The following is a 26,857-nucleotide window of genomic DNA, read 5'->3' on the forward strand; positions in this document are numbered from 1 at the left end:
TCTCATCTCAGTTTCGCAGCCTCCCTTTCGCGGCCCGTATCAAGTCCGCCGGCGGCTCAGCCAAAGAGGTGTGCCGTTTCCCGTGTTTCGTTGTCCCAGGTCGCCTGAGGTTGGTCCAGGTAGCCGGTCGGCATCCGGGCCTCGTCCGGTCGAGCCCGAGCTCGACACAACTTCGAGCGATCTCTCTCCATTTCGGTTCGTCATGCTCGAGCCAGATGCATCACTTTGCTCCGGAAGAAAATGGAAACCGTAATCGGTACGTACACCGATACGAATCGCGCATACGTCTCCTCGTCGTAGCCACGAATAACGCACATGAATAGTCGGACGATCCGATCGAGGGCTACGGACTGCTGGTCGAGCCTAGTCTAGCAGCCGGTTTCCCGGTTACGGAGCTCTCGCACCCACCTCACACGTTGCTCCAAAGGTCACCCGGATGGTAACACGAAAAAATGGAAACGCGCGGTGCGTTCGATATATAAGTTCAAAGGCTCTCTAAGGTCAGGGAGCGACGTAGCGAATAACTTGAAAAATCTGTCGGTTACGACGCCTGTATGTGTGACGTGTCACCGTATTATGTAATCACCGTTGAGCAGCAATTGGTTTCGCCTAACAATAAGTTCACGGGAGTCATATATGATATATAACTATATTTTGTTCCTGCACGTTCGAGGGTCTACATGTCGTTCTGTCGCGTTAGTGATGCGTTTTCTACGTGACGATAAATCGATGATCACAGCTGCGACACTTAACTTTGTAAAAGTATATTCGAAATTTCAGAATTTGTATCGCGCGATTGAACGTTGAATCGGAGACGTACGGCTTGAAATTCTAAACGCGACTAGATATATAACGATTAAAAAATATTAATGTAACGTTGGCGATTGATTAACGGGCGATTGTTGAACGAAAGTCAACAATCTCTTCTAAGAAATGAGAGACGAAAAGTAATGTTTATCGCGGCGAATGCGCTCTGTGACACGCTCTGCGACTGCAACTCGAACGTTCTGCGTCAAATTGCAAATGAGCCAAAGTGCATTAGGTGCATGCTGTTATCGACTTTCGGCGATCAAAATTGTGCGCGTGTGGAGTCGAAAGCCATCGATGGGACGCTATTGCGCCATCGCAATTACGAGTACCATAACGTAACGGCAAGCCTCCGCCCGTTGGACGAGGCTCCAATGTCCGTCCAATTTTATCCCTCATCTCACGAAAATTCATCTTCTATCCTACTAACTCACGCAAACTCGATTCCCGGGACTGTGGAAGCGAGCGTTGCGCGAGAAGAGTAATTTCCTAGTCACGTACTCAAATCCCGACGAGGTTACTGAGCCACGAAGAACAAGGATTGTACTTTGTGTTAGTCGACGCTACCTCTTTGTCGCGATTCGCCAAAATGTTCAACTTTAGGCGGAGATTTAAGTGGATCGAGAAACCAAAACTGCAATCTCTCTTCGAGACACAAGATCGCATAATGCATTTCAAATTTCCATTTGTGGGAGATAAGTCGATATTTTTATTAATATATAATATATAATATATAATAATATCCCAAGGGATACATATTCTCTCCGTAATGTGTGTAAACGCGCTGAGAAAAATTTCATCTTTCCGAGTTTCTATTAATAAAAGAAAGAAGTTTGATGCCGCAAGACAAAGTCGCGGTCGCGCGCATCCATCGAATGCTTTACAGCGCGATCAGTTAAGAGTTAAGGCATGAGCCTCTAGAAGAGAGCTGTGTCGTGGCGTGTTGAACGGCTTTACCCAAACTGCGGTCCTGGACCTTGCAACCTCTCCCTTCGCCTCACCTCCCTCTTCCCGCCCCTTTCATCGGACATTGCACCGATGCAGGCGAAGCGTATGAGAAACGGCTGCCTCGCCAAAAGATGGGATCGTCACCCGCGGAAGGAGATGGCAACTTGCGATCTCGGCGGTATGCTCTCGCACATTGTGAGATCCGTTCTTCCTTGGTTTCTAGAATGCAATCTGCCGCGAAGTGGAATTTCGACAGACCTGTATAACTCTCCTTGTGTCTATATTCCACAATATTTTAAGCAGAACGTCAAATTATTAAATGTTATGTGCAAACATTGCAAGATCATGAATAATTAAATCTTTCATTTAGGCAGATGGGAAATTTATACGCTAAATTTCTCCAATAAATGCCGTACAATAAAGCTCCATTCGACACTTGATGCTGAGAGAAACCTTGGGAAAGTCTTTAGACAAGGTCACTCAATTGCGATTCTTTGATATTCTTCTCTTTCTCTCTCTCTCTCTCTCTCTCTCTTTCTCTCGCACAATTTGGAATCGCCGGGCCGAGTAATATTTTTCTTCCTGAGATGGCAGCGCGACAACACTTCGATTTTTACTTTATCGCCGCAGTCTTGAAAAGAATGACCCGAGAGGTGCCGCGAACCGTACAGAGAGCACGCTTAACGCTAGATTGAACCTTGTCTCTACATACCTTGTCCTCGTTACATAGAATGTTGCAGCGCGCTATGGCGCACTTTGCGGGACGCGAGTTCGTCAAACAGGCCACGACGTATATATCGCACATGTAGCGACATTATGCGCGCTACATAGCGTATCGAGTACACTGAATACCCATCGCAATAGCGACAGCGACTCCGTGTGCGTAAGATTGTCGCCTGGGGTTTCGCGGTGTGTCGCTTGCGTATGTATCGACCGGTGTAATCGTTGCTTTATAGCCTGTATAAGACGCTCATGCATATATATGACGTATAATACATACCGTGTGCCACAGTTTTCCAGTGAAATTATCTATAAAAGGTGTATCGCATTATTCGATCACTCACGTAACTTCATGACTGCTCCTTTCATGTTGTCTGCCAACAAATGTACCTTTACGTTACTCCCTGAAAGTAGTTTCCGTTGCTCCTTTCAGTTTTCGAACTTTGGATCGATATTACACCCCCGCTCATTTCTTTGTTGATTATAATACACATGAGGTCAAGGTAAAAGAAAGAAAAAAATTACATTGTCTTGTATGTTACATATAAAAATGCGCTAAAAGCAAAAGTAATCGGAAGATATTGTAATTTTCAATTTTCTGTTTTTTTTTAACATGGGATGGTTACAGACGGTTTCTACAGATACGATTATACAATATATTTGTAAATTAAATGATAGATGTAGATAGATATTACAACTCAAATTGTCGTGTGCGCATACATACACACACACACACACACACACACACACACACACACACACACACGCATGCGCGCGTGCACATTAATTATAGTTTGATGAAACTGAAGATAAATCTTTGATTAATTCCGATAATTTTAATTAAACGACAACAAAATATCTTGTTACAGTGACACATCAAGATTTGCCAAGAGAATGAATTTCGTGCACGCGAACGACATTTGTGATGGATCGCCGTGCGAATATGGAAAAGGTGAACGATAAAGGAGAGAAAAAGAGGCACGGGTAAATACAGATGAAGCAGATTCCGACCGTAAAATTTTCCAAAGCGATTTATCTACTTTTTTAACATAACACTGGCAGCTGGCGAGGCAGATAAGCGAGCGGCGAAATTGCAAAAAAATTGCATTTGACAATGCGAAGAAGAAATCGAGAGAGAGATTTGTCTCTCTATCGCCATGCTTTCAACGTGGTGTCTGATCATCGTTACTAAGGCAAAAGTGAAGCGGGACGAGAACTCCTCGTGTCATCGCGCCGACGTCTAGTCTAACGTCAAAGTTCGCTTCGGATGAAATGGCGTGTGTGGGCGACTGCATGTATATGTACATATATTTGCATATACATACATGAAAATGTGAGGTTTACATATTTGCGATACATTAGCCCATCGACGAGCGCATCCTTTGCGATGCCTATTATCACCGCGACGTGATAAATTTACTCGGAATTGAGGACGCGATAAGTAACCCGGGGAGAAAAACGCAATGAGTGTGGCACGAAAGAGCGAGTGCAGCGTAAATCGTCATCTGGTTAGTCTTGATTTCGCATCCATCTTTCGAATCGATATGGACTCGTCTGGCCGAATCTCTTGGTAATGTGATGTATCGGCGGGCACGAATCAAATGGCAGAAACGATGACACACAACCGTACAGCGTACACTAGAACAACGGTGAGGAAGCTGAATCTCACGCCGATGACACTGCTGCCTTCCACCGTAGTCGCGGCCGCGATTAACGCCGAGGCGACGATTCCCACTAATCCGTCCACAGTAGTGACGGGCGATTCTGCAGCCGTCACTACCGTCAAACCGCACCATCACGTCTACAACGTGACGGGATACCTTGTCGAGCACGATGAGCTCGATCATAGTAAGTATACGGTATCGCGCAGCATATCATGAACGCTATTATGCACATACGAAATGTATACGGCAAAAAAGACAAGACTTGCTGTCACAGCATTCGAAAATCTCACTAGCTTAATAAATCCACAGCCATAATATACCGACAGTCAGTTTGCTACGTTATAACTGAGTCGCAGAGCTTTGTAAGATTTGTATATACCTAATAAGTTTTGATGTTATAGCATGACACGGTTTGTTAGCACAACCGAAACAATTCTCTACCACACCAGTGGAAAACATAATACACAATTATTGCTCTTCTTACTCTGTTGCATCTTATTGCTCTTGTATCAAAGGAAACTTGGAAATACATTAATGGATCTTGTTATAGCTGAATAATTAGTTGTTCCGGCAATAGAATTTAGTTAAAGCAGCAATGCTGATTGAAAAGTCTGGAATATTTACACTCTGCAACTACATTCAAATAGTATAATAAAATATTATAAATGTAAATACACACATACGCGTACATAAAGATAATTTATATCAATATGCGTTATATCACAAATACACACAGTTATTAATATAAAAAGAAAAACTAAAATTGCGTAATGCGTAATAATATTTTTCATTACGGATATTTGCACTCACAGATTTATTGTTAGTGAGAGTGCACTTCTCTGTAGAACAAACAAAAATTGTTTTTTATTATTTATTGAGCAAGTTCAATATTTGTTTAATAAAATTAATTTTTCGCAAACTTCAATTTTTTTATTATTTATATTGCAATAATTAAGATAACATCAAAATGAAGATAGGTTTGCTCTATGAACAGATTGAGAGAGACAATTATTTCCACGCATAATTTTCACATAAAATCTACCAAATTTGCTTAGTTATAACGTTTAATTTTGCTCAGCAAACTGTAATTGCTACACTAAATCAATCAAACTATTTCTTTTTATGCACAAATATTCGATGAAGAACCTAAGGAGTTACCATAGAACTGTTCGCGATGGAGTCCAATCGGAATAATCCCGTTTTCTCTAGAACACACAATAGATCGAGGAAATAACGGAATCATTCCAATCAATATCGATCAGTTCCACAATCAGCTTCTCTGCAGTGCGATTCTGTAATTCGTTAACTATTGTTAACGAGTTGTTGTTGATGCTGCACAAGTATATAATATGTGTTAAGATGCGCAACGACACACAGTGCTAGTGATATTGTCGTTAATGACAAACAGACCCTGGTTTTCTCTTTGCGAGGCGAAGATCGGGAGGGACACTCGATAAGTCCTTCGATAAAAACTCGAAAGCTGTTCTTTTCAAATCAATTATATCCTTAATGTGCTGTTAAAAACTTGTGACATTATTGCCGAAATGTCGCGAGTGCATAAATTACTGAATGATCACCACGGGAAAAGTGATCATGGCCGTTGCTACGTATCGCCAGCTAGTAAAACGACTCGAGTTATTATCGTCCTCTCGCTCCAAGAATTTCACGTTTAACCCGAAATATAATAATTTCAGGTATTCTCGCCAGCTTTTCAGACATACAAACCGTTTTACTCGCGTGCATATCGACGTTATTACCGCTGATCATCGCCTTGGGGATCGCCTTCGGTGTCAGGTATGCTAATTTTGCCCGTTGCGAAAAAGATACGGCATCTGTGGCGTCCAATGCGAGAGCGCCAACCAGTTGTTCTCTAACGCGCGTAATCAACGACAAGTTTCCCTAATATGTATATCATTTGCGCGTTCCAGGCATGTGTGGCGAAAATATCGAAACGACCGGGACAGCGGGAATGGCTTACCTTGGTACAAGAGCGCGTGTACTCGCGATAACACGGTAGAAACGCAACGTCGTCATTCGCATTCCGGAAATGTTCCCGTTCAAGCTGCCACGAGGGTTCTCTCCGCGCAAGACGTAAGTCTTGCTGACAATAGTCTTTTTAACATTTTCGCGTTTGTTACCCAATCCGACAGGCATGAAAGAGGGAGAGATCGATGTGCAAACTAACAGTGCGTTAAATCAATTTTTCCTCCCTCCTTCTCGTCGAACAGATTACGAGTGTTGTATATTAACGAATATACAACTCTCTTAATATGAATCAGTCAAAATGTCTCTGATTGAATCAGTAAAAGAAATACTTCATCGATCAGAGATCGGATTGAGAACCAGTGAAAACACTTTCCTTCTTATTTTTCACTGATTCTGACCAGTGGCTGTGCGATTTCACTCTAAAATCAATAATACACAAAGTTTGTTGTACGTTGTTCCACGTATACGTTTGCGACAATGGAATTAACGGCCTTCATGCGTCTCGCGTGCAATGGTACAGTCTGTGTTCGCAAAGTGCATCAATAATCGAAATATTCGCTATTACACTGAGAGAGAAATGGTTGATCTGACGAAAACTATAGCCTTTTTATCCCAATCACATATTTTTCGGCTGCTCTAACACGAAAATGTTATAATATAATATGTAGTAATATGCAATACGAGGTTATTATCTCTAACATTATAATGAAATTGAATATATAAAATATATAAAATATATAATTGAATATATAAAAAAATGATTTCCTTGATCATAATTTATAGCAATTATTTCTCTACATAATTCCAGTTAACATTACGAAACATTTTTTGCTTAGTATATAAGCTGATCCTTTCAGCGAGATTTTGCTACTTTGTAATGCTATACTTATAACTGTGAAACCACCAGTTATAAGCATGGAATTTCAGTGAAGAATATATCGATTATATTTTAGAGAGAATATCGCGTTGCAACAGGTGTACAGGCTTGCACAGGTGATTCGTCAAACCGCTCGTGAGATTTCTCGCAGACGAAATGAGACTCCTCGCAATCATAAATAATACGAGCGGCACCACGCGGCAAAGAATTTACGATTAGCCCGATGAAAATACCCTGTGAACTTTAATGCTGTCGATACGAGATCACTCGATTCACGTGTGTCCACGCTCGATTACTTTGCACGACGCGGTTTGTAACCACGCAAATACCGTCGACCTTGGTCTAAATCTTGAGGCTGTGCTGTAATAGAATACGCGACGAGCATTTACAGAACTGCCCCAGATCGCGCAGAGAAATGAGACAGAAACGCAAGAATGCATCACGCAACTTAGAATTGTCTTGGTGTCATTGTCACGGAGTCAATTGTTGACTGTCGCGATATCCTTTCGCGGAGCATTCGCGCGCGCGCGCGCAGCTTTTGCGAGAAGCAGAAGCCGAAAACTATGCACTGCGGACGTACCGTTACAACGCTTTGCATTTAATAGCGATGCATCGCCGAGCCGTTCGGCTCATTGGCCTCGTTTCACTTTTTCGCTGGCAAATTCTTTCCGGCTAAAATCTCATTCGCGCAAAATACACTGCACTACGCGAGTTCGTTCCAATTTGCCTCTTGTGTGCGGATACCGTGTAGTTTCTTTCTATTAAATAAATTCAACTGAAGGGCGCGCTCGTGCAAAAGTAAACGCAATCTTTAGGGATCAAGCGAATGCGACGTAATGAAAAAAACGTTTGTCAATTTTATATATCGAGAATTTTAAGAGGCATAGAGAGCTAAGACCTCGTACATGTTGCAAAAAGCAGCGCAGTTTAATACCAAACATTGTACTTTCAACAACGGGCGAGGCATTATCGTTCGCATATGCACATTAATTAACAAAGTGAGCAGAGCGGATATTTTGTTTTGCCGATCAATCTGCACTCACTCAGCTTACGTAGAGAGGAATCCATTAACTTTGTCTACCAATTAATGCGGTGCGGTGCGTATTGCACGCCGCGAGCGAACGAGCGTCCACGCACTCGTCGTGTGTGGGTGAACACACGTTTGCGAACACATAACGCATGCATTAAACGCACGTCGACGTACATTCACATGTGTGCGTATGACTCAGCCAAAAATACCGTACGTCTGCTTGGCTCGAGGACGGCGGGATTGACCTGATTTTAATTTCGCGCGTATGCAATCGCGATAACGGCATTTAGCTGAATATGTCGAGTTTTTGTCGATGCATATTTATCGCATATTGTGACTCGCTCTATTCTTTCGTTTCGTCGAACCCGCCACCGTCAGCGCGCGGATGCAAATGCGCGGGTCACGAAAAGTGCAAAGATGCGCGTAACGTTCACGGAAACAAATGCGAAATGCGGTGCATTATCGCGGATAAATCTTTCGTTAGTCGTATGTGAGGAGTGTGACTCGCACACGTAACACACGGGGGGAACGAATATTTCTTCTTTTTCAGCACTTGAAAATAATAAAATGGATTCCTGCGAATATACGAAGCCATTAAAATATAAGATTGAAGTGAAATCCGAATGGATTTCTCAAAACATCGCGCGAAAATCGGCGATATTGCGTCGTATGCGTCGAGCGATGACTATAAGAAAGCTTCGCCTACTAATGAAATATATTATACGTTATTGTAATATATTATACTTTCTTTGTCACGTACACACGCACACACACACACACACACACACACACACACACACACACATGCACCATTCGCCTGCTCCAACCGAAGTCTGTGGGGCAAAAGGGCATATGATGCATAAACACTGACGTTGGTGAAAGTTGCATACGATGTTTGACTTCTGCAATTAAACCGGGCCAGCTTTCCATGCGTGGCAATTCGTTTCTTGCCAAGAGACGGTTTCATTAGTACCACGAGTTGTCCACCTCTATAATTTCGCCTCTCGTAATTCATTTTATATATTTTTCGGGAAATTTCGTGGTCGATTATTTCCGATTTTCTGACATGATAGCACGCGATCGCTCGCGGTCGTTGCGTAAAATGCTTCGTAGAAATATTCATCTCTCGCATTGTTTCACTGAGTATGGATGCGACATTTAATTAAATAAATTTTTAACGCATTATTACCGATTATATCGCGTGCCGTTTTATCCCCTGTCGATGATGCTTTGTCTACAAAGATCCATGACACGTTTTTGAGACTTACACAGTAATTATGTAATTTTGTGATCATACAAACGTATTTCACGCACAGATTTGTTTTTGGACTTGTGGGCACACACACACACACACACACGCACGCACACATTGTTCAGTATCATAAAATATAAATTGCACGTCACTTTTGTCACGATGTAAAATATGTAAACTCTCCTTCACATGTTGCACACGCATCTTACAAAATGATCGTTTAACGATTGAATACTTATATCTGAAACGAGCACCTTCAAAGCTACAGAACCCGTGTGTGAGTGTACGTAAAAACCAAGAAGCTGATTTCGCAACGGAAACGCGGACGTACCTGGCTAGCAGTTTTTGCCATAGGAGAAAATTTATCGCGCGAATCAAGGCCGAAGCGTACTCCGGAGCGAAGCAAAGTAGCAGTGCAACTTTCATTGATCACACGTGTCCCTACGGCATTAAATACACTCGAGAGAGCCGTGAAACGGAGCAGCGAAGAAACGATTCGTGATCATTCAAGGCGTGCAGTTACTTAACGAAGGTAGAAAAGTGGATTTAGCTGATGCACGTATTCGGAGAAGCTGTTTGTAGCGATGCGACGCACTCATGGGATACATTCGATACTCGCCAAACTCATTTCTTGTTTTCTTTTTCTACTTCCAAAAGGATGGAGTCCTCTCGAATTTTATCGATCAGGACTCCATCCGATCGATGAACTCGACGGCACACACGCACATGTTATGTATTTTTCGTCATATTTTCACTGACTTTTATTGCCATTGGTCAGAAATAGCGTTGTTACGGATGATTTTGTCACTATGCCATTTAGTATCACTGACGCGTACTATTGCTAAAAAAGAAAAAAAGAAAAACAGAAAACGGATGATGTACACCGTATATTTCATCGCACTGCTTGGACTTTAAACTGTATGCTCAATCACGCGTCAACCAGGAAGTGAGCAAATGAGATTTTGATATTTTTGTAAATTTAAAGAAATATGATGCGTGCTACGCGCGCGTACGTAAAAAATTTAAACTTCAAATTTAAACACAAGAAAAAGACGCATTTTACAAGATATAATCACGATAGAAAGGGACTCGGAAGAGTCCATCAGTGTGGAAAAGTCGGCGAATACTTCAATAATAGATATTTATGTACAATCATGTGCGCAAACATATTTTTCAAATGTCGGATAATGTTCGTAATCAGAATGGAATATTAATTTCGCATTAGAGACTCACGTTCCAAATATAAACACTGGATTTGTGCAGATTGGTTACATTGTAAGAAAGAAAGGAGAAGAAAACTTAATTCTCTCACTCAAATATTTATAAACGAATAGTTGTTACATCAGTGATGGATACACACAACGATTAGATGTCACCGATGATCGAGTTCCTTACTTTGCCTTCCGATTGCATCCAAGGGAACGGTATCCAAAAAAGTACGCATCGATATATCAGATGTCGGTTATAACAATAACAACAATAACAATACCGAGCGAGAACGCACTCTTTTTTTTATTTCACGTCCGACTCGCGAGGACGAGAGCGAGTTTTCACAGAGCGGTCGGCGGGCCACCAATGTCGCACCCGCACTATTTTCCAGTAATAGTAAGCGCAGCGCTTGTCTATGTCGGCCGCTAGTTGCTCGCGTAGTACTCGGTGGTGGGGGGTACCGCGCGCCTTCTTAAAGCTTTGCGGTTTTTTCAAAAGCAGCGCGCTACCCCCACCGCTTCCGTTCCTAGCCCCCACTACTCGGATCCCGCGTTGTACCACCGCGGTATACGAGCAGTCCCGCGCCCCTCTAAATCGCACTTTCCCGTCCTGTCGCTGCATCACCGCGATCTCTCCTCTCGTCGCACCGCCGCCGCACCGTTGCATTCGCCCTACGCGTTCCCGCATGACTCCTTCTCGCCATCCTTGGCCATGCTCGTATCGTATCTACATTCTACGACTGAGCGCTCGCGGCCCTTTTTCCCTCGCTTTCCTCTTGCTTTCCCTAGAATAATCCTGGAAATCTCTTTTTTGCGGTGGAATTTTCGTCAGCTCTGCTAAGTTATATCGACGCGTCCGCGCAATGTTCCTCTCTTCCTTATTCTCCTTTTTTTGAATAATCGTTACACTTTGATCTCCTTTGGAATACTCGAGCGAAAAAACGCCGCGTCGCGTTAGAGCGCATCTCGCGACCGTTTAGTTGCATCTTTTATAAATCGTCCTTTCTCCCTTACTCTAAAACGCATATCCGTTTTATCTCATATGTGAGAAACATAACGAAGGGTGACTAGAAAAAGGGCTTCTGTCAATACGCGCGCTTTCTGAATATACGGAACTTGGACAGTCGTTGGATCGAACGATCGAGCTTCACTACGTATGCAACACGAATGAATATAGCGAGATAGCGACAGAGTGCTGAGAAAGTGTGTCATTGTTTACGCATAGTCGGTTTACTCTACGACTCGCACCGACGACACTCTTTTAGCTTCAGCTCCTCTTGTTGGTTTAGTGTTGTCTCGCGATATTTTGAGATACGCGCCAAAGAGACGATAAAATGTTAGATACTGGAAAATGATTCATCCTCTAACTCAACGTCGCAGTTTGACTTTATTTTCCTTGTCTGCCTTGTTATAAACCGTCTCTCGAGATTGTCCAGAAATTTCACGCTTTTCGTTTTCGTCGCGGAGTATTTTTTCAACGTCGAAAGTTGACTTTATGGAAATTCGAGTGATGACTCTTTGAAAAAGGAAAAGAAAAAAATGTCTGTCCATTATATGTTATCGAGAGTGATTTCTCCATGCATAGCTGTCGCGGAATCTTATAGGAAACGAGTGTATTTCTGCTGTTAGCATTATTAGTCGGATACTTCAGATTGCATATTGGCGTTTACCGTTATTCTCGGCGACCGAAGGAAGGACTTGTTAATCCTAACAAGTCGCGTGTTAATCGCGTTGCGAAAAGTGCGACGATTCGCACGGCGAGGAGAGAAGAAAAGCAACGTATGCGCTACATACTTTCTCCATGAGTCACACTATTTTTTCGCTCAAACGGCCAATCGCATCTTACAATCGCGAGGACGAAACTTCATTCCGCGCGCGCGGGCTATATGCATGTTGAACGCACTCTCGTCGAATGTGCATATATACACGCGCGCGGCTATCTCACGACGGGAGAAAGCGATCTGTACTTTAAACCATCCGCGCGGCGAGGAATCGGCTGCTTGTTGCATCTGGTAGCGATGAAAAACTAGCCCGATCTTGGCGAGTCTTGCGGGTCCCGAGTGGGGCGAGACACGCTGTGCGAAAATAAAATTTCAGGCGAAGGAAATGCGCGGCGCAGCGAAAGAGGTAAGTTGGGTCACTGGGCGTTAATGCGCCTGGCTAACTTTACTTTCGCATTGCTAGACTCAATTCATGCCAAGGCTGACCGGGTGCGTTGCCCTCGATTGCCCCTATGCTGTGTGGCCACTGGTGGTCTCCCCTTCGCTCTTCGGCGACCGGCCGAAGCCGCACAGCGCTCTGAACGCCGCTAGACACTTAGCTCGCTGCTTCGTAGAGGCTCGAGAGGATCGGCCCGGCCGATGCGCGATGTTGCAATGCAAAAATATAGTAGAAAAGAGGAGGGAAAGAAAAGAAAACGTCGCGAGAGAGCGGGTATATAGTTATCGCATGGTCGAATGGTTTGAGAAACATGACGCGAACCGTCAATTGAAATTGCATATAGAGGCGAAGAATCCAATTAAGATCAATCAAGATTCATTCTTGAACATGCAATAACGACGACAATAACTCGAAATAACATTTCGTAATTTTTAATACGAATCGGACGCTCTTTCTATCAATGACGAGCGTAACGCGAGTGAGCATTACGCGGAATTTTATCGATCTCCAGATCATATTGCACACGCGGATTCCCCGATATTGTCGTGTATCGCTTATCGCTTTCTCAATACAGCAGTGCATTCATTGCGTCACGTTTATTGATCACATAGGTTATTATTACGTGGAGTGTCATAGATCGCAACGGGAGATACAATCGGCTTAAAAAAAGCTAAAAACTGAAGAAGCGAGTTTAGGTCATCAGGCGATGAAAGATTAATGGAGGGCGCGGCTCTCTCTCTCTCTCTCTCTCTCTCTCTCTCTCTCTCTCTCTCTCTCAACATTAAATCGCAATCCTCTTTCTCTCTGCTGCAGGAAGTCGAGGCTCCCAAAGGACGCGCGGCGGCTTCTTAGCATTTTTGCATTTTTGCCTCGTTCCTCGAGTTCGGCCACGCTATCGCCGATTCAGCTGTACATTCGTTCTCTCATCGATGCGCTCTCGCTCAACCACCCGTTTATTCGGCTGTACATCCGTGCACCCGTCTCCTCTCTGACCACGCGCGCGGGTCCGTCCGACCGACCGACCGACCGACCGACCGGACCCGCGCTCGTCGCGTTGTATCGCGTCCGTGGGGTGGCTGACCTAACCGAAGGGGTCGTTGCACTCGTGCGCCTGGGACCGCTTTCACCCCACCACGTCTTTCTCTTTCTCTCATTCTCTCTTTCTCTACTTCTTCTGGTCAGCCTCGCGAGCAACGGACCTATCCTCCCGTCCTCACATCTCGCTTCCACCATCGCGTTGTGGTGGCCACTCTTCCTCCCTTTCTCCTTTCCTCTCCTCCTTCGTCCCTCTTCGTTTTCTTATTATTATTCTCTTTCTTCAATTCCCCCACCGATTCTCTACTCTTATCCTACGTATTGCCCATTCCGCTCAAACCCCGACTGTAGCCGGGTCTAAAAGAAATTATAGTTATTTACCACCGGCCCTTTCGGATAGTCGGTTATTTCGCGGCGGTCACCCTCCCCTTGCCTCCGCTTCGTCCACCCGTACCCACCGTTCACGGGGCCATCCTCCTCCTCCTCTCTTTCTCCTTCTCTCTCGCTCGCTTTCTCTACCGGGTGTAACTCAACTTGGGAACTGAAAGACAACTTCTTTGGTCAATCCTTTAGAGCGACGAGATTCGAACTCGAGGAAGCTCGGACGAGGGTGTGCGTGTATACACGCTCACGCACGTATGCACGCACGCACGCACGTGTCGTGCACGCACGCATGCACGTTCGTTCGTTCGTTCGTTCGTTCGTTTGTTCGTTCTCTCTTGTTCACTCGCTCGCTCTTGCACGCGCGAAATGAAGGAAAGGGGGTCAACGAATTAGACGGGGAAGTGGAGGAAGATAAAGTTACTACTGTTTCCGTTAGTACGTGAATATTAATACAACTGCGTCCGTACGGTCTGGTGGCTGAGAGAAGACGGTGGATATAAAATTTGCCTGTCGTTTTCTTCACCGAGAACTTTCGGTCCGAAGCAGAATCTTTTTTTTTCAAGTTTTGAGATAACGTTAATAACGAGTAATTCGCGAAATACATTGCGTCAACAGCTCGAATACCTCCAAATTCGCTGAATTATTAAGTCAGAGATTTCGGGATCCTCCATCGCGACATAGTTGCAGATTTAGGTTTTTAGCACGGAACATAACGAAGCGCAGTTATCGAATGACGTACTCGGTATAAAGTGATAAGACCCGTTGTTTGCTATACGCGTTCGCGAGGCGTACCAGACTATGATAGAGATTAGCTTATCTCGACTACGAGAACCACAAGGAGGTCTCTGTTCATTTGCCAGCACTATGTCAATATCATTTCGCTGACCGTCGTCGTGCGAGCATGACTCCGAAACTGCAGCTTTATTCGCGGCTCATATCTGTTAGGAAATAAAAAAAAGAAGGATAAAAAAGAATCATCATTGCTAGAACTTGATTTTTCAGAAGTAGCGATCGAAGAGAAGAAACGCAATGTTTCCAACAACACCTCTTATTGAAACTTTAATGAAAGAATTGTGTTTTTTTTTACAATTGTAAGTTTATTTTTACAAGCTATGATAGAATTCCGTTACGGCGCATTTGTAAAATATTCAAGCGAATTTGGTCAAATTTTGCCTCTTACGACCAAAACCTCTTGACTATGGTGAACGAAATTTGGACATTAAAATCGCGATCGACGTGTTCTCTCGCCATGAAAATAGACGGACGAGACCAGAAGCCGCTTGTACCGTTCGTCGAAGTTGCCACTACTTTTTATCTGACGTGGTTTTTATCATAAAGGTCAAACAAATTCGAATAGCCAATCCGTATCTTCCGTGACTGTCTTTTCTGGAACGGCCGTCGGTCATAAATGTTGCATGAGCGCCCAAAGTGACTGACATTAATAATGTAAGCGCCAAGAGGAAAAGAAACACGGATGTGGTCACTTCGAAATATAATAAACGCTGTTAGCAAAGCCGATGGCTGTTTTGTTCAATGATTTCTTCTCTTCGCGACACGTTCGTCGTCACTTCTTTCCAACTGACGACTCGACGTAAGAAAACTCAAAAAATTCCACAAAAACAAGGTCTCGCAATATGATACTTATTTTTATGTGTCTCGTTTGCAATCGGTTTTGTTTGAAATTTAGGAGTAACTTCAAACATCTCAACTGACAAAATTTTACATCTACGAATTATTAGGATTTCTAGATATTATGAAAATTACTTGACGTATTAATTATATTAGCAGTGCCGGCAACACGCGGAAGTGATTCGATATGTGCAAATCGCATCTGAGAACCTTGAATCCTCCAAGACGAGATTGTCATTCCTCTTCCTTTGATGCATCAAACATTCGCAATCAATTTCGAATGACGCATTAGAGCCTGACCTCGACGACGATATCCGTGAAATACTGCATATGGTCGTTGATTAACCTCTCACATTTAGCTTCTACTGGTCATAAATGTAAGTGTAATTTAACGGTATCAAAGTCGATATTATAGACTACTCTACAAAGCTTGGCACGCCAACATCCAATATAATACCGATAAGTCAATCAATGGCGACAAATGACAACCTCCCATTCTACGAAAACGGATTGGCAGCGAATTCGTTAAAGAATGTCCTGCAATTAAATTATATCTCGAAAGTTTATTTATTTTATGCATTTTCACCATTGTCTGCAGGTTATAATGCGCTATTTATATCGTGCGAGTTTAATTGGTCCAAAAATTCTTTTCTTTTTTCTTTTAGCTGATGCATATCATATTTCAATTGGACGATCGAGAAATGCATCTTTGTTTCCTGATTTAGATGTATCGTGATGTAATTCAACAGACTTTACGATGACGAAATAACTCAAGGCCGCGTCTATCTCGTCCATGATTACCTGTTTGTATAGTCAGAGTCTCTATTGTGGTATAGAAAGACCGGAATCATTTTGACCGTCTGGGACCTCTAACGGTATCGTTAAAATATGCGTCACGAATCGAATATTCACGCTACTTTTGGCATCTCAACAAACGCACAAACTCTAACCTCCTACGCTCTATTTCAACTATTTCTCCTTTCTCTTTTCATCATCATTTTGCATCGAACAAATAGAATAAAAAAAAAATTCAGAAAGTAAGAGACATTCCTTCATGCAAACAGCATGAAGGAATGTAAGCGAGCGTTTATCTTTGCTTCAGATTTGAGTACAAAACTTTTCAAAAATTTGTAATTTTTCATAGTTAAATATTTTTATTTCAACCTGTCTCTAAACATCTTAATTTATAAATGTGTCGTGCTTATCGTATTGCTATTCTTGAAAATATACAAAAGAATACAATGGTTGAGGACTCTAGGTAGAATTTGTAGGCGAGATTTAAGAAAGTTTCTTTGGAATTTTTTTGCAAAGAGATTACGTATGTTTATGAACTTTTTAGTATGTTGTTATTATGCGTTGAGGAGTAAGATGATTTTTTTCATAAATAAAACTCGTATATTGTTTGAGTTATATGGCGTGGCGCAACACGCTCGTGTTCCGCTGGCATGCATGATAGCCGCTTGTAGTGATTTGAAACAAAAAAAAAAACAAATGAACAAGATCTTTCTTTTATATAGGTATGACTAGAATCGTTTGAACTAAAATTATTGGACTAAACCGAAATTTGACGGAATAATGGCATCAAGAAACAAATTGCGACTTCACAATTTACTTTTTGATGCTGCCATTTTGTCAAATGTTGCTTTAGTCCAATAGTCCTAGTTCAGACGATAGCCACGCTTGTATAAAATAATAATCTTGGTTGCTTTTTAGTTTCAGATCAAACAAGCGGCTGTATCATACACGCCAGCAGGATTCGTTGCACTGTGTTTTATAACTCAACGAATTACACGGAAAAAAAAGTTTGATTGGATTATAAGCAAATGTTTGATGAAGTACGAACGAATCAGAAATTCTGGCTAAAGCTACCAGAATTCTGTTAATAAGGTTTCTGGTTAACCAGAATTTGTAACTGTTGACCAGAAATCTTGTTAACTTGAACAGAATTCTGGTAACATCAGTACCCCACCACAAAGTCAATTGTTAATTGAATTACGAAAGAGACAGGATAATTAAAAGAGCGTTACTATCCCAACAATTAGCAGATATACCTGTTGACCATGAACGACTTGTGTATTTGTCCGATTGCCATAATTACTACTAGAACGTCCGCCTATAAATATCCTTCATTCGTCTTCCATGACCGTCTGCAACCTCTAACGGTGTTAGCCAAAAAGATCAGAGACAAAGCGGTGAATGTCCTTGAGTGTTTAGTACTTGGACGTCTAGTAGAAGCAACGACGTGACTGCCAACTCACGAAACGTAATCGTATAGAAAACGCTACTCTAAGCGCGATAGATTCACTCTAAACCTATAATACAACCGGCTTGCCGATCTGCCAATTTTAATATAAGCCGTGAAGAATATTTTTGGATATTACAACACGAGTTTCTCTCTATCGCGTAATCTTTATCTCCAATCTTTATCCAATATTTGCTCCATTTATTAATAATCGAGTGCTCATCTATCGATATTATGCGTCATTGTGTAATGCTAATGAAAAAAACTATTATATTCGTATCATATAAGATGACTTTATTTCTGTGTAACGAGAACACTTTTTTACACGCGAACAAATCGCAGAGTCGTCTTTAGTTTATACGATATCGATTCACGTTTGGGTAACATAGTTTGAACGACTTTTACAAACCAATCTTATTTTTCCATAACCATAAGAAACGAACAAACACAAAAGCTTTTCTCGTGCTTCTTTACGAATATTCAGATTCCACGAGATTATCTTGTACTATGACGTTTGATTGGACGCGATATCCGCGTGACAGAGGTGAAAGGCTGAGTAGTTCTAAATCGGAACGCGTCTACGAGATATATTTTCTCTTTCCCGCGAGGAGTGGACACAAGTGCCGTAGATCTTAAAATAAATATAAAAGCAGATTAATATAAAAGGAGTTCGGAAGAGAGAAGAGAGAGAAGTTGATGAAAGCGTATCAAGATTTCCATGAATTTCCGAGACTGGAGATTGCATATTAAATTATCTCATCAAATTTTTTCAGAAAAGAGAAAATTTGCCTCTCAAAGTACATGTGTGCCTCAAACTAATATGTTATGTGTGATTTACGTGCGCGCAGGTGACACTTTTGTAATTTAGTGAATACGATTGCATTTGCTGAGCGCAGAAAATATTGCAAATGCGCACCTTCATTGAGCGCCAGCTCCAGATTGAGCACTTGTCGCTGTTAAATAATCGCGCGCTTCGCGTCTTACGGCTCGTATTTCGGTTCGTGTTTTCGACTGCTATTCGCGAGTACCGAGTCAAGCCCCGCAATGATACCTGCGCGCTTTGGCTAACGTGACGACCGGTGTGTGTAGCGATCTAACAGAAAAGGAACGGAGAGACGCAGCGCAAGAGCAATGCCCCTTGGGTCAGGTTCAGTACCCTTTGGCACAAGGCGCTCGGAGAACGACGTAACCGGCGTGCATCTGCGTGCGTATAGGTGAATGTACACGCGAACACCTACTTGCACGCGAGATAACTTTTCGCGACATGATAGATAAAAAACTATACAGGACGCTCCATCTTCTTCGTACATTCGTAAATTAGGGCAGCCTCGCGCCCACCGACTGTAACTAAATCCTCCATATCCCGTCCCTGCGCAAATCGCACCGTCGCTGCTGCGTTCCGCACCACCAAGTTCTGTTACAAACAAATATCGATTCGTGGTTGAGGTGATCAAATTATTCTCACACGGGAAATGTTCGATGTAAATCGGTTTGTTATGAAAAAAATTCATCTTTTCTTCGCGAATTAACGTTAATCCGTGAAAGCATAAAGAAAAATGTTCCTTCTTACTGATTTATATTTAGGATTTCATGTATCGTCGAGTCGAGTCTTCTGTGTGCACGTACAGCAACGAGAATGACGAATGAAATATTTGGATGACAAATATAATGTGTTACGTAACTTCTTTATCGTACAATTATATTTGTATTTAATTTCAGCTGGTGAATGGCCTAGATGTACCCCGATATATGTGTGAAACGGAGGTGATGGAGAACGTAAATGTTGCCCCTGCGGCCATGGTGGAGTACACCACTTCTGGTAATCACACCAGCAAGAATGCGAATGGAAATATCATCACTCTTACACTGAAAAATAATCACCTTATCGTGGAAACGGAGGAACGTGCGGTAAGTACGTGAGTGAATCCTAACGCAATGATATCGTAACCGAATACAACATTCTTCTCAACATAGATGACAATTATTATTTACTCTAAACAGTGAAATTGTTGTATTAAAAAAAATATATAATTCTTAGAGAAATCCTTTTGTACATGGTCTCAAGAGAATTCTTTTGAAAAGAAAAGGAAAACATTCTAATATCCAAAAAAGAAACTAATTGCAAATTGTTATTTTTTGCAATTCTATATTCTAAGCGAAAACCGAACAAATATTTCTCTTCTAATGAAGAAAAGTTAATATTGTGCTCAAAATATTTTTCTATTGATTGTAGAAGAATCCTCGTGTGTATAAGAGGATCCCGCTAAAGATGAGATTATATTTTTTTTTGTGTAAAAAGCGCCGTAGTAAAATTCTTTAGTTAGTTGCCGAGAAGAGAAGCAGATTCATAATTATTGAACTTGACCGACCCTGTAAGGTCGAAGGTTACCGAGCAATTTCATCCCCACCTATCGTCCTACTTACAGCCTCGTCTTATTCGTGGAAGTCCGTTCATCAGAGATTCTCAAAATCTTTCGAGCCACTTGCCACTGTCTACACCTACGTTTCCTCTTTCTCTCTCTTTCTCTTCATGTTTCGCACCACTTTGTTTTCCGTCCCGATCCCTCTAAATGCTCTACTCGCGCCACCATTCGATCCATTCTCCTCGCACGTACGTGTACAAAGTGCCCCAACTATTGAACAAGGAAAAGGCGTGGAGAGCCGACTCCGGGTCCGTAACTCAGGCCCCACCAAAAAGAAACGAGCCCGGTAGACACGTCTCGTGAATTCACGTGAGAGAATCGGAACGTCTGACCGTACGAGGAAGCTCGAATTCATTGGAAAACGTGGATTACGCGAAACATGTTACACTTAAACAATTGTCATTCGAAGAAATCGTACTCCTAATTTGTGCGACTGTTTTCGTAGCAATTTGATCACTCTTTTTCAGGTGACGATGGAAGATAACAAACCCACGGCGAGATATAAAGACAGCGGATGCTCATTTGTGGTAGAGGTACAGCCTGATTACGACAGGGAAGAAATGGAAGGTAACAAAGGGTCCTCCGACGACATGACCGCTGGAATTACCGATCAACAGGCTTTGGTACACAGGGAGGAAATACCAGACGATAGATCCTCAGGTAAACGTCCCTCTGTACGATATGTCACTTGAAAATCTATTTTCCATATTGTCGTTTCAGGCTTCGAAAATACTCGATTGTTCGGAAGCACCAATACCGGCTTGTCACAGTCGGATCTGTCGATATCTAGTCAAGGCTCGGCCAACCCAAGTTACCGCTATGGCAATCAGGTCGAATACGACTCTGGCCATCTCGGTTATCCTATGTACGGCGGCAGTTACGAGTCGGATGTGCTGTCGAGAAAGCTGGAAGGACGATCCAAGTGGGTGGAATTTGACAAGTCCCCGGATATAGAGAAGACGCTGTTGGACGATTCCAGAAACTTGACCAGTGAAGAGGACGAGGATAAAAATGTAAGTGGATAGAGAGAAACCAGTTGTCTCATCAATTTGTTTGTCGAATCGTCTTGTCACAATCTTGGTATGCAGATGAAGAAATAATAAATTCATCGTTGCATATATATATATATATATATATATCCACGGAGTTGATGCGAAGGATGATGAAATTTGCCTTGTCATTTCGTGGTCACATCGCAATAATGTATAAATATATCATTGATCGCGAAAAGCTCTCGTAACAGAAAGATCGTTCGTCCGTTTTTCAGCCACAATTTTTTGGAAAATCCAAAAACGTGTCATCCCTGCAAGATGTCGTGAGCGCAGTGATACGGGAAGACTCGCTGGAAATCAACAATTTCCCAGACACCGTGCGATCGAACCCGAATCTCCAGGTGAACGGCACAACGCCCAACAAGTTGGAGATCATGGAGCAAAAGGCCCTGAGCAACGACTTCGCCACCAAATCGGAGAGTAATAAACCTGTGATAACCGGCGCGCTGCTGAAAGACGACGTCCAAGAGGACGCGTTTCAGGAGCAACAGCGGAAACTGGGTAACGGCACGCTGACGCCGGAACACAAGCAGGACAGAACGACGACGGATCACAAGCCGGAAGGCAGCGTTTTCGTGCCGAGTCACAAGCGAACCAGCAGCATTCCGCCACGATTGATCGAGGAGACACTCGAGATGGATCGTAAAAAGTCTTTGGATATCTACAACAAATATAGTCAAATCAAAACGAGCACCAGGAGTATACTCCCGAGTCTGAGTCCGAAATTCGAACTGCTGCAAAACGAGGTGAGTCCTATCGAGGAGAAGGAAAGTTAATGCGTGCGCCGGTGAAGGGATATCCCTCGTCGTCGTTCGAATCGGGACGCAATGTTCTCGACAGAAACTGCAACGAAAGATACTAGTCAGGGATTGAAGAAACGCAGCGAATATGGTTGGTGCTTTACACTCGTAGGAATTATGTTATTTGGTATAGCGAATAAACACACACATATATATATAATTATATATACATACATATATATGCGTGTAATGTAACACGGAAACGTACCCCGGTGATGCTCGGCCATGGCTATTTAATCGCGTAGAAGACGAGGCGACAAAGATCGTGGACGTATATTTCGTAGGTTCGAATCATTTGGAACGAGTCTCGTACGACGAGATGGACGTAACGACTCAGCGTTTGAACGATTTAATCGTCCGATTTAATCGTCACAAGCAGGAGATGCAATAGTCACCAAGAGATTCGATTTGACGGTACACTCTACTCGGTATCTTTGCGTGACGGTTCGCATTGACACGTTCTTGACGAGAACGCAACGGGGAGAGTAATCGACACGCAGTCCGACAGAGCCGTGTACGACAGTGCTTTCTTGTTATAACTCGTAGAGTTATATTCTAAACCCTCAGAGACGATAATTTCGCGAAGCCTGACTTTGATATGGACCGTTTGATTCGTATCGAGGAGGTATCTTTCATAACCGAGACAAAGCAGTGATGATGGCCAGCGTTAACGTAACGGTGGAACAATCACGATGTAATCAAAAAAGCATTGCAGTTCTGTATCTTTTTGCACCGTTTCACATAGTGGTAAAGGTACCGCTTGACTCGCGATAGTGACATATATTTCAAAAGGTAGATATTAAGAAGATTTTTCAATATACGACACACTGCGGAGGACTCGTCTAATTTTCTATTTTCCATCTATTTCAGAACGTGTAGTTGTATCTCACGTACGTTTGTTATTTTACGTACGTCGACACTTTTCGACAATTGTCAAACACTTGGTTCGCAAATCATTTTGACGATTTTTAGAAAGTCGTTAAATTAAAAGACAAATAAAATTTGCTTTGGATTGAACCAAAAAATTTGTACATGCCAAATCGAGAAATTTGGCGGATAAAAGCGTATATCCGATCATACGTAGCGTGTCGCGTAACGCATTTTGTAAATGGATCTATTGTATGTACTGTAAACATTTCATATCGGTCAGTTTTGAGTTGGCAGTTGCTACGAATTTACTGATACTTCCGATTCAAACTTGATTGATTAGGCATCGCTATATCGTAACGATATTACACATTGTAGTATAATCGTAAGTTCTTTAGTACTACGTAAGACGTTATATTTCTAAGCATTCACATCTAGTAAACAAGTCAGTATACATTACAACGTTCACACACACACACACACACACACACACACACACACACGTAAGAATATAAAAGCACGTACATACAAACACACATACATACACGTACGCTCGCACATAATGTGAACAATTTTTTATTAGCTTCATAGACGTTTGAGGATGTCGAATCGACGCTTAAAACCTAACCTAACGATTATGTGGATTCTAGTGCCAAAATAGTTTCTTAAGACGTCCCTCGAGACGCGTCTCGCGAGCCGACGAGCATTTACCTATGAATAACTACGTTTCGACAGAAACACTATGTTACTAATATTTCAGATTTTATACGCTTACGTTGAATATATTACAAACGTTATCGGATGTTGGCTTTGTAATACCTCGCCGTAATACTTGACTACGGCGGGACATTGAGAAAAATTGAATGCCCTTAACCCGTATGCATAGCCAGAATTCTTTGCGTCACGTACTTTTCCAATTTTCACTAATACCGTCGTTATTACTGCTGCTATAGTTATTCTCCACGTATCCAATTTGTTTCAATTGACATCATTCAAGATTGTATTAATATGCATCAATTAAGGCTTATACAATTTTGCAACATGGAGTATAATTCAAATAACGGGGCAAAACGTGAAAATTTCGTTCATAACCAGTATTTGATCATCCTTTCGAGGCGACAGAACTCGGACGATCACGTGCGAAATACTTGGCTTGAATAGCGCTATTAAATTGATAAAAATGTCTTATCGACGCGAGAGTTTTTAGCGAGTATCCAAGTGAAAGACTCCTTTCTTTTTTTATTAGGAAATAGTTGTTTTCAAGTGTCGATTTCAAGAGTGGCATGTGAAGTATCACCGTCGTATCTGGTAAAGACACATCAAAGCCAAGTCTTCGAGCGTGATCAGCGCGCGATTACTATGCAGCGTTGAAGAGAAATCTTTTTGTTTTTCTCGAAATACTTAGAAGTCTCTATTGCGATATAAAGTAATTGTCGATAGAGTGATTTAGAAGATTATCATAGATTTAGATACACGAGCCAACTATTAGAAACGCGAAAGTAGAAGTCGCCCAAGTCCATAACGCAAGATTGAAACGGGAGAAGGAGAATGTTACGGGAGTTACACTCAATTTCCATAATATAAGATTATACGTTATTAATATACGTTATTATTGTTGAACGTTTAAGAACATTACGAATTTGCCGTATTCTTTAAAAGAGTGGAACAATCGGAACGGCGTCGTAAGATTGTTTGTTTATATAAATTTTAAAAACGTATATTCCTCTTAATATAGCATAGTTTTGAATTTTACACACACACCTAGAAAATGTTATATTCTATATAATATTCCACATTCATTGCTTTTTAATGCGCCAGCAGTTTATGCTCATTTGTTGTCAATCGATGGAGACAGCAATAATGTATGGAAGCTTTGTAACTTTATAATTTTCCTTTGCCTCAGAATTGTCTCGCCTATTAATATAAGATAATTCAATAAAACTGACCTTTGTTAGCGTTCGACAATTCCATTTTACGCAATGTGTATACACAATTCGTTTTGCAACGGAGGACAGTATGATCTGCTCATGTGAAAGTACTGGACGACGTTCAACCGCGTAAAGATCTCTATAAGCTATTCAAGAGTTAAAAGTTGGAAGGTGATAAGATGATAAGAGATGATACCTGACACGAGCAAGCGCGCGAGGAACTTTTCTTATGTGATGAATACAAATTTGGACCCGCTAAGACACGCGTCCGTCCTTCTATGTTGTACGTCGTAAATGATTACAACAATTAATCCTCTCACGCGCAACTTGATCGATCATTAATTCGCAAATTATATAATAATCTCCTTATTATTATATTAATTTAGTTCTTCTCGTTGGATAATTCCAAATATAATTGTATATATTTTCCCTTTTCGCAGGAAAAAAATAATCGAAATATTTTGCATTATCCTTGGTGACAATTTCCTCTCGGAGTTTATGTAATATATTTTATTTGATGATATAAAAATATGAAAGGTTGCATCTACAAGCATCCGCATTGCACGTGAGAGGGTTAGTACAAAGACTTTAATGCGTAAGAAAAATCGATGAAGATATAGCGAGAGCGATGAGAGCGTAAACGTCGCGGAGGCTGTTCTAATGTTTTATAAAGTGCAAGCTACGTCGAAATCTGCAATTTTTAACATGCTAATCCTATTATTTTTATTTTTCCGAGATAATTGACAAATCGAAAGTAATGTCTAGTCGTTGTGTTCATTGAATGTAACGTTAACGCGACATGCGGAGAGATTTTTCTTACAGATATTCATTTCTACGAGCAACTAAGCCATCCCATTGTATATGTCAACTTATTTTGCAAAATAAACTATTGGGCACGAATGAGGAGGTATTTGTTGTTACTACAATTGTGAGCTGCTTTCGTTCGTTTCGTATTGTGTGAGGCCGTTAATCGATATTACTAGTGATTACTAGTGTTAAGCATTCATCTTTTCATTTTCACTTGATCTTTCATTTTCACAGAAATATACATTAAATGTACATTACTTTTCAATATATGAAGAGCTTTAATATACGAGAAGCAAGTAAGAGCGCAAAAACCGTAAAATTCGCATTTATTTCGCAGCGAATAAAAAAATTTCTCCGTCGTTAAAAAAATTCAACGATCTTCTGTGCTGCCTTGAAACACAGCTCTTGACGTGTCCTTGGAAAGAATACAAGAGTATTGGGACCATAATCGAACAATGTAAGTAAAGAATGAATTAAGAGTCTCTCTCTCTCTCTCTCTTTTACACACGCACTTTTCTCTTACATGACTCAACATGTCGCAAGCTTTTCATATCGAAGGCATTACAAAGTGAAACTGTACAAGTTGTATTGTATTTGTATTGTATTTGTATTAAAAAGAAAAAAACACACACATACACACAATGTATTTCGTTTATATCAAATTCTTGTGTAAAATTATTAAAACGTTCAAAGACAAGTGTGGGTATTTCTTATGAACCTTTATCACGTCGTAAGTTGTTGCAAAATAAAGATTTCATTTCTTCTCCTAAATTGAACGTTCTTCTCTCTAAGTGATTGCCGTATATTAAGTAGTTGGTCGTTTACCTATTAGCGAGAACTACTTTATCATCCTAACTCGATTGGGAGACCGACTCCAGAGCGCAAATCTTCCCAATCCAATTTGTAATCACGTATGTGGAATAATGAATAAATTCACTCGTCAGACGCGCGTGTCTCAGTCCAATGACCGTAATTCCACTATTTAATGGAGCAGTCGCTCAATTAACGAGGCAAGGTATCTGACGCGTCGTTAACGCA

General features: G+C 41.7%; 1 protein-coding gene across 2 annotated transcripts; it reads left to right on the forward strand.

The window, feature by feature from the left end:
* LOC116842875 lies at positions 1-25,918 on the forward strand. Of its 2 annotated transcripts, XM_032812682.1 has the most exons (9): positions 1-256; positions 3,345-3,459; positions 3,538-4,323; positions 5,834-5,933; positions 6,068-6,230; positions 19,662-19,850; positions 20,833-21,025; positions 21,086-21,378; positions 21,633-25,918. In XM_032812682.1, exons 3-9 carry the CDS (start codon positions 4,077-4,079, stop codon positions 22,191-22,193), a joined length of 1,746 nt encoding a protein of 581 aa, XP_032668573.1. In that variant the 5' UTR covers positions 1-256; positions 3,345-3,459; positions 3,538-4,076; the 3' UTR covers positions 22,194-25,918. The 2 variants fall into 2 exon arrangements, with proteins under 2 accessions (XP_032668573.1, XP_032668572.1); XM_032812681.1 differs by having other exon boundaries at positions 3,345-4,323.
* The last annotated feature ends 939 nt before the right edge of the window (positions 25,919-26,857 follow it).

The sequence above is a fragment of the Odontomachus brunneus genome, unplaced genomic scaffold, assembly GCF_010583005.1.
Source record: "Odontomachus brunneus isolate Ranch 3 - 2012 unplaced genomic scaffold, Obru_v1 Obru_scaffold_028, whole genome shotgun sequence".
Lineage (NCBI taxonomy): Eukaryota > Metazoa > Arthropoda > Insecta > Hymenoptera > Formicidae > Odontomachus > Odontomachus brunneus.

What these genes read in the sequence shown, in the direction of transcription:
- LOC116842875 (XM_032812681.1), top strand. Translation starts at nt 4,077, where the DNA reads ATGGCAGAAACGATGACACACAACCGTACAGCGTACACTAGAACAACG. An exon ending in GGGATCGCCTTCGGTGTCAG is followed by an intron (nt 5,934 to 6,067) that starts GTATGCTAATTT and finishes TGCGCGTTCCAG; the next exon opens with GCATGTGTGGCGAAAATATC. An exon ending in ACCAGACGATAGATCCTCAG is followed by an intron (nt 21,026 to 21,085) that starts GTAAACGTCCCT and finishes TTGTCGTTTCAG; the next exon opens with GCTTCGAAAATACTCGATTG.